The sequence below is a fragment of the Terrapene carolina genome, unplaced genomic scaffold (genome assembly GCF_002925995.2).
Source record: "Terrapene carolina triunguis isolate 2854851 unplaced genomic scaffold, T_m_triunguis-2.0 Scaffold66, whole genome shotgun sequence".
NCBI lineage: Eukaryota > Metazoa > Chordata > Testudines > Emydidae > Terrapene > Terrapene triunguis.
The window spans coordinates 57300899-57309371 of record NW_020664417.1 but is presented as its reverse complement, the minus strand read 5'-3'; the positions used below and the strand labels follow the sequence as shown (position 1 = coordinate 57309371).

The 8473-nt window shown below is 41.4% G+C and overlaps 1 protein-coding gene across 1 annotated transcript in view; it reads right to left on the bottom strand.

Moving 5' to 3' along the window:
- GABRG1 (gamma-aminobutyric acid type A receptor gamma1 subunit) overlaps nucleotides 1-6689 on the bottom strand; it is a 73519-nt gene extending 66830 nt beyond the window's left edge. Inside the window, exon 1 of the mRNA XM_024211691.1 lies at nucleotides 6589-6689. Coding sequence (XP_024067459.1) covers nucleotides 6589-6689 — 101 coding nt within the window. The remainder of the gene's footprint in view (nucleotides 1-6588) is intronic.
- Between the last annotated feature and the right edge of the window lie 1784 nt (nucleotides 6690-8473).

Genomic DNA, 8473 nt, shown 5'->3' with positions numbered 1-8473 from the left:
GTACTTACACAAATCTAACTTTACATGGGCAAATAGATTAATAGAACTCATTGGAACTACTTACATGCATAAAATTACTCATGTGCGTAAAACTTTGCAGGACCAATACTTTAGTTTTATCTTCTGACTGACTCAATGCATTGTTTATTCCAACTTACAGTCATTAATGTTAAATAAAACTAAGTTTCTGTGCCTCCTCCACACCACCCTAAGCCAGAAGCTTCCCTTCAGTGTCATAAACATTAACATAAGAATGGCCATACTGGGTCACACCAAAGGTCCATCCAGCCCAGTATCCTCTCTACCGACAGTGACCAATGCCAGGTGTCCCAGAGGGAGTGAACCTAACAGGTAATGATCAAGTGATCTCTCTCCTGCCATCCATCTCCACCCTCTGACAAACAGAGGCTAGGGACACAATTCCTTACCCATCCTGGCTAATAGCCATTAATGGACTTAACCTCCATGAATTTATCTAGTTCTCCTTTAAACCCTGTTATAGTCCTAGCCTTCACAACCTCCACAGGTAAGGAGTTCCACAGGTTGACTGTGCACTGTGTGAAGAAGAACTTCCTTTTATTTGTTTTAAACCTCCTGCCCATTAATTTCATTTGGTAGCCCCTAGTTCTTATATTATGGGAACAAGTAAATAACTTTTCCTTATTCACTTTCTCCACATCACTCATGATTTTATATACCTCTATCATATCCCCCCTTAGACTCCTCTTTTCCAAGCTGAAAAGTCCTAGCCTCTTTAATCTCTCCTCTCCCGTTCCAAACCCCTAATCATTTTAGTTGCCCTTCTTTGAACCTTTTCTAATGCCAGTATATCTGTTTTGAGATGAGGAGACCACATCTGTACGCAGTATTCGAGATGTGGGCGTACCATGGATTTATATAAGGGCAATAAGATATTCTCCGTCTTATTCTCTATCCCTTTTTTAATGATTCCTAACATCCTGTTTGCTTTTTTGACTGCCGCTGCACACTGCGTGGACGTCTTCAGAGAACTATCCACGATGACTGCAAGATCGCTTTCCTGATTAGTTGTAGCTAAATTAGCCCCCATCATATTGTACGTATAGTTGGGGTTATTTTTTCCAATGTGCATTACTTTACATTTATCCACATTAAATTTCATTTGCCATTTTGTTGCCCAATCACTTAGTTTTGTGAGATCTCTTTGAAGTTCTTCTCAGTCTGCTTTGGTCTTAACTATCTTGAGCAGTTTAGTATCATCTGCAAACTTTGCCACCTCACTGTTTACCCCTTTCTCCAGATCATTTATGAATAAGTTGAATAGGCTTGGTCCTAGGACTGACCCTTGGGGAACACCACTAGTTACCCCTCTCCATTCTGAACATTTACCATTTATTCCTACCCTTTGTTCCCTGTCTTTTAACCAGTTCTCAATCCATGAAAGGATCTTCCCTCTTATCCCATGGGAACTTAATTTACGTAAGAGGCTTTGGTGAGGGACCTTGTCAAAGGCTTTCTGGAAATCTAAGTACACTATGTCCACTGGATCCCCCTTGTCCACATGTTTGTTTATCCCTTCAAAGAACTCTAATAGATTAGTAAGACATGATTTCCCTTTACAGAAATCATGTTGACTTTTGCCCATTGCTATTTATTATCACCACTCCTCTCTACTACTGGAACTGACATGATAACATGGTTATTCTAGTAAGGCAGTGGTCGGCAACCTTTCAGAAGTGGTGTGCGAGTCTTCATTTATTCACTGTAATTTAAGGTTTCACGTGCCAGTAATACATTTTAACTTTTTTAGAAGGTCTCTTTCTATAAGTCTATAATATATAACTAAACTATTGTTGTCTGTAAAGTAAATAAGATTTTTTAAATGTTTAAGAAGCTTCACTTAAAATTAAATTAAAATGCAGAGCCCCCCGGACCGGTGGCCAGGACCTGGGCAGTGTGAGTGCCACTGAAAATCAGCTCGCGTGCCGCCTTCGGCAGGCGTGCCATAGATTGCCTACCCCTGTGTTAAGGCATACTCACAACTCAATGGCTTAAATGCAGTTAGATGGTTGTTTATACTTTGTAATTAAAAAAAAAATAAAACAAGCAATGATTTTTGTAGGTGATGCCACAGAAATGGGGAGGAGTTAGATGTGATTTAAGTTCAATTGACATTGCTTTGCCGAGTTTGTGCTGAGATAATACATCTGTACATAATGGTGTTGAGTCATAATGACTGGTCACCCAGGTGGTAGTGCAGTGTCAAGGTACCCAAACTCTTCAGGTTTGAATAGCATTGCCTATAGTTTAGTTTCTTGAATTCACAGAAACCACATATTCTGTTATACACAAGAAATTATAACTTCACTGTTGGTTCAAGCAGAAACTGAGGTGCCAATTCTGCAAGTTACACTGCAGAGATAGACCCCTGCATCCATATGGAGACTGACTAAAGACAATGGGAGCCTGCCTGGATAGTACTTTTTGCAGGATTTCTGCCTGAATGGGTAATGGAGAACCTCTTATTCAAATACAGGTATATGTCACAAGACCCTCATATTAAAAGTGACTGGCAAAGCTTTAATAACCTCTTTAATCTAGTTTGCCAAAATTTGAAAGTTTCCTTTTAAGTCACTTGTAAGAAAAGCACAATTATTTTAAGAACAGTTTCTTCTCAGTACTTAACTATGACCTGATACGCTGTATATTAAATCAAGAAAATGTTAAAATGAGGTTAAATGTTAATAAAACAACCTTCACTTAAAAAAACAAACAAACCAAAACCAGTTACAGTTGCTAATGGACAACAGTGTCCTTTCTTATCACATCATATACCAAGCACATAAAAGGAAATTAACTGTTATGAACATCATAAATATTTTATTGTCACTACAAATACATTCTTATAAATTATTAAGAAAGGCATATTTTATCACAATAGCCTTAACACTTTCATTGATGGACTGTTGTGAGAAAAAAGGAAAATTGTTGCTATCTGGAATTCACTATATAAATATTTTCCATAAAGGATACATAAAGATGGAAAAGTTTTATTAGTTAAATATATTTATCAACTAAATTACATTTTTGATAAAGTATAATTGCTATTTCTTGAGAATAATGTATATTGGTAGGAGAGTGTATCAATATTGATTTATGTTTCAGTTGTCTATCTATGTGCATTGGAGGCTGATCAACATATATCACTTATGTGTAGTAATAACGTATGTTTCTTTTTCATAAGGGTTTTATATTGTGTGTATTTAGAGATTACTAATAAAAGAAAAGTAGTTTTATTGGGTTATAGTCTAGGTTTGTGTGTCATGGTGATATATGCATTTATTTATAGTTACTGTGTTTTTATATTTAGACAGCATAATATTTATGATCTTATTGCAATACACAAGCATTTAAAAGTAAGTGACTGATGGGTAACTACAATAGAGCCTCAGAGTTATGAACACCTCCACAGAGGTTGTTCGTAACTCTAAAATTTTTGTAACTCTGAAAAAAATGTTATGGCTGTTCTTTCGAAAGTTTACAACTGAGCATTGACTTAGTACAGCTTTGAAACTTTACTACACAGAAAAAAAATGCTGCTTTCCCTTAATTTTTGTTAGTAGTTTACATTTATAGTACTGTACTGTATTTCCTTCTTCTTTGTCAGCTCTGCTGCTGCCTGATTGTGTTTTTCTGATTCCAAATGAGGTGTGTGGTTGACTGGTCAGTTCGTAACTCTAGTGTTCGTAACTCTGAGATTCCATTGTACATTGTTCCAGCACAACCATCATACACCACAGAAAAAGCACCACAACCTTATCTTCACCCCAGTAGAGGTACCAACCATTCAACACACCTTTCTTCAAACCTGAGCATGTGTAATTTCACAGAACTGTGCTGAAAGGACAGTAAAGGAGGGAGGTCTGGTCTGGTCTGTTTGGGTATATCTATGCTGCAGTTAAACACAGGGCTGGAGTTGGGTAAGATTTGGGGATGGGATGTTGGAAGGTTGGTATCTGTAGGCAGAGTTCAGGTTGTGATGCATGTGCATCTCTAGGTTGTAGTCTAGACTAAAAGGTATGTACTACTGGTACTCAACTTTTCATTTCCTTGCCTTTAGGTTTGCATTAAGTATGTTACTTACAGAGCAGTCTTTACTGACATATAACAGAGAATGTCCAATTTAGGTCCTTTGAAGTCTGAGTGGTGTGAAAGGTAGGGACCTTGTATCAGAGTTTGGAGATCTCCGATCTTGAGCAATTTTTGGAAAATGTCTGCAGTTTGGGGCATTGCGGTCTATTCTTGAGGCAAATGTTGCTTTTTAGAATGTTTTTCACATGAACTTCAAGGAAAAGCCATCTCTGACAGAGATTAGAACAGAATGCAGAGAAGCAGAAAATTCCCTCCAAACTTCCTTTCAACTTAGTGGCAGAATGTTAAGAAGGGGCTCTGGAAAGTCCCAGAGAGCTCCCTGCAGAACATCAGCGAGCTGTAACAAACTACACATCAGAGATTCAGTCTCTGGAAAACATATCCATTTGTGCTCACTTGGAAAAGCTCTCAACAACGAATATTACCAATTAGTCTCTGAATGAAAAGCAAGCCTGAAAACAGCTGATATAGGTACATACATATTTATATTGAAGGTTCCATATTATCTGAGAAGAGATTGTGCAGCCCAGAATAAAATAATTCATCCAGGTGCATTTCTTTCTCTCAATGGAGGGTTCTTCATTAACTTATTTATAAATCTACTACTACTTATATATATATATATATATATATATGATTAAAAATCCATACCTAGTCCTCTAAAATAATCATACTTTATTTTTAATAAGTGAAAAATGAAATGTCATCTGCAACTATTTTTAAGAGAACTCTTCCTGTCTTTGAAACTTAGTATTTGAACTGATAAAATGAGCATACATATTCTTTTCTCTCAAATCACTTGGTAATTTCCTTCATACCTGAGGCACAACATGTTCATTAAGAAACATTCTGAAGACGCACAGCTGTCCTGGTATCATTTCCATCAATGCCTTTGAAAAATGTTACCTTAATCTGAAAAGCTTTTTAAAAGAAACAGACACTAGTACATGCCAAAGAAAAGGGTAATCAGTGATGTTTCTAACTGGGATCACACAGCAGTCCTCTGAAGATGAGAGATAAGCCAAGATCTGCGCACTTCACATAGACTGATACATTATAGTTCAGCGTGGGGGGGGGGTCTAACTTTTAATGGATTTCTTTAAACATATGCTAATGGATTTCTTACCATCTTAGATACTACACATCTGCTACATCATCTCTGAATGATAATTTTATGCATATAGTTAAAAAGATAGGCACACTGGGCAATATTCTATTGCACTATTATAGCTACTTAATGTTTTTTTATGAATGCATTAAGTAAGGAATAATATATGTTACCTCTGAATTATTAAAGGAGTTGAAAGATAAAAAGAAAACAAAATCATCATTATGTTAAATCTTTTATGGACATTTATAAATGGCATATTGACAAGGTAGAAAATAATGTCTTCTTCAGAGCCCATATGCTCAGTCTTGTAAATTTGTCTTAAAGCTTGCATTTTCAGCTTCACAGACTTCAGCAGCACCTCAGAACCTACCCAGCTGTTCCACATGTGCACAATGGACCTGATCCTGATCCCATCAGAGACAAAGGCAAAACTCCCATTGATTCAATTGTGCAGGATCGGGACCTATGTCCTAAAGCCACACAGATAGTTCCAGACTTTGGAGGAAAACTAAAATACGATAAGCAGTTGCCTTTTTTTTGGTACAAATATCTTGGTTTATTTCTTCTGCAAATAAATGATTAGACTAAGTTATTTGTATTATTTATTTACATCAGAGTACTTTTCAGCTACAGGAACAGCAACCTGACACTTGTCAGATGACAGAGATTTATTTTTCACAAACTAAACCAAATCAATAAATGCATAAAACTAATTGCCTAAGATGAAACTCTGATAACTTGCAGCTTGCATGAAACAATGTTTACTGTTGAGTATTAAGGTCCTCTTGAGAAACAGATGCTGGCAAATATGTACAAGCTCTGATAGATTCCTAACTGTACTGACTTCTACAGCCCCCCTACACTGAATATCGAGTGGTAAGAAAAATGCATTATTTTAAAGGAAGGGTAAGTTGAAGATCACTTACTGCAGCTAAACTGAAGCAGGCGCTCCACAAATGCTTCTTACGCAAATGACAAACATATCAAGTAAAGTTTTACTTTATCAATGTCAGATTCACTAGAGGTGGCTGCAGAGAGTCATTTGCAAAAGAGCTATAATTTATGTTAAGGTTTGTAACAACAGGGCACCTCCCCCCGCTTCCTAGAGAACACAATGCTGTCAGGCAGGTGAAAGTGATGCAAGTCCAAGCTGAAAGTGATCTGACAACAAACATAAAGGAGGAGGTGGATGATGGGGGCGGAGGGGAGTGGGACAAACCTGCCCGTGATCTCCGTATTACAATGGGCTGCTACTATGCAACGTCCCCAGCCCAAAGCTATCAATGAAGGAGGGAGAGAGGCTACTAAGCAGAGCCACTTCAGGTCCCGTCGTCACTTGTACTTACCAGTTCCCCAAACGCACGGTCAATAACAGGAGCAGAAGCCTCCCCCTGCTGCAGGGACTGCACAGAGGCCACGGGAAGGAGGGACGCCTCCATGAATCCATTGGCTTTAAGTCTCTCTTCTCTGGTTTTCTTACAAGTCACTCTCTAGTAGTTAGTCTGCAATCTCGGTGTCCCCCCAGCGAGTAGGAGCCAGAGGGAGACAACCCCCCAGCCAGGTAGGATCCGACTCTAAAAGGACCATGCAACTTGGCCAATAAGCTCATCAGGTTGCTCCATAAATTATCTTAAAAGTGCTAGACGAATCAAGCCCTCGCAGAGGTGGAGCCTCTTTACTAGAAGGGAAACATGCTCGGCAGAAAGGCTGGCGTCTTTTAAACGGGAGGCGAAACAAAAACAACCCACCCACAGAGGGTCTTGCAATAGGACAAGGGTCGCCTCGGCACTGCTTGATTGCGACCCTAGCGGGGCGTGGGGGTGGGAAGAGAGCTAGGCGCTCCTCGCAGAGCTCGGGACTGCTGTAGAGGGGGGAAGTTGCAACGCGCTTTAAAACAAAACAAGACGGAGGCGGCATGGGGCTGTCAATTGCCGAGGGCAGCGCTCCCGGGGGCAGAGTGCCAGCTCGTGCCCGCCCGCGGGACAGGGGCCCCTCGGCGCGGGGCCTGAACGTGCTCTCCCAAAGGCAGAGCGCAAGGAAGCCAGCTGCTTTAGCGCCCTGCTAGCGTAGCGAGCCGCCTCTGGCTGCGCCCTGTGTGGCTCCCCCGCCGCCCACCTACCGCCCCTGGTTGCTGCATCCCGCTCCCGCCCAACGCTGTGCGACCCCCCGCGAGCCCTGTGCAGGCACCTTGCGACGACGAAGCTGCTCCCCCGGCCCGCTGTGCTAGAGGAGCAGCGCGGGGCTCGAGCGCCTGTTGCCCGGGTGGTTGCTATGGGGATGGCAAAAGCCGGGCTGCCGCCGTAGAGGTAGCAGAGCGCGCGGGATGCGCTCTGGCTCTGCCCTGCGCGCTCAGTCCCTGCAGCCAGCCGGGTCGGGGGTTCTGCTGGCTGCCACAGCCCCACAACGCGGACACCTGCAGTTCCTCATCCGCCCCAACGCCCCCTCCTTTGGGGCATGACTCAGGGCAGGTCCGGCTGGGTGATGATGGGGATGTGGCTGGCACGGAACTTTCCTGCAGGAGTTTGGAAGATGCAGGACTGTCCCATCTCAGGCTGCCCCTCCCACCAAGTGAGTCAATAAAGGGGGAGCCCTCGCCCAGGAGGCTCCATCGCCTTTGATCTCATCTGCAAACGTCTCTGTTCCCCCCTCACTTCATCTTTCCTGCTGCTGATATTGATTCGAGCTGTATTATTTAGAGGAAGAAGCCTGGCCAAGTTGCTGAAGAGAGGGGGGGGCTGGCTTCTGTTCCCCACTCTGACATGGGCTTCTAGACATCACTCTCTCGTTGCTTCAGTTTCCCCACCACCAATTCACCTCCTTTAATGAGGGGGGAACCATATTATGGCCGGAATATTGTGGGCCGTTACAAATATGAATCCATTAAGAGCTTTGGGATGGAAAGTATTAAGAGATATAGTTGTATGAAAAGCGCTGGGGATATTCAGTGTGTTGAATATAGCACAAGGAAAATGTAAGGCAGGGGGTGGTGGTTGCCCTTTTAAAAAAAAAAAAAAAAAACTACTAGGGCGGGCTGTGACTGGAGATGAAGGCTCAATCCTGCAAAGATTTACACATTGGCTTCACTTTACACACTGATTAGTTCACCTGACTTTAATGAGATGTGTAAACATTTGCAGGAAAGAAGGCTAAATAAAAAATAAATGTTACAGCAAGTGTTGGTGTGTTTTCTGTTATACTTTATTTATTTGCATTGTATTCATGCCCAGAAAC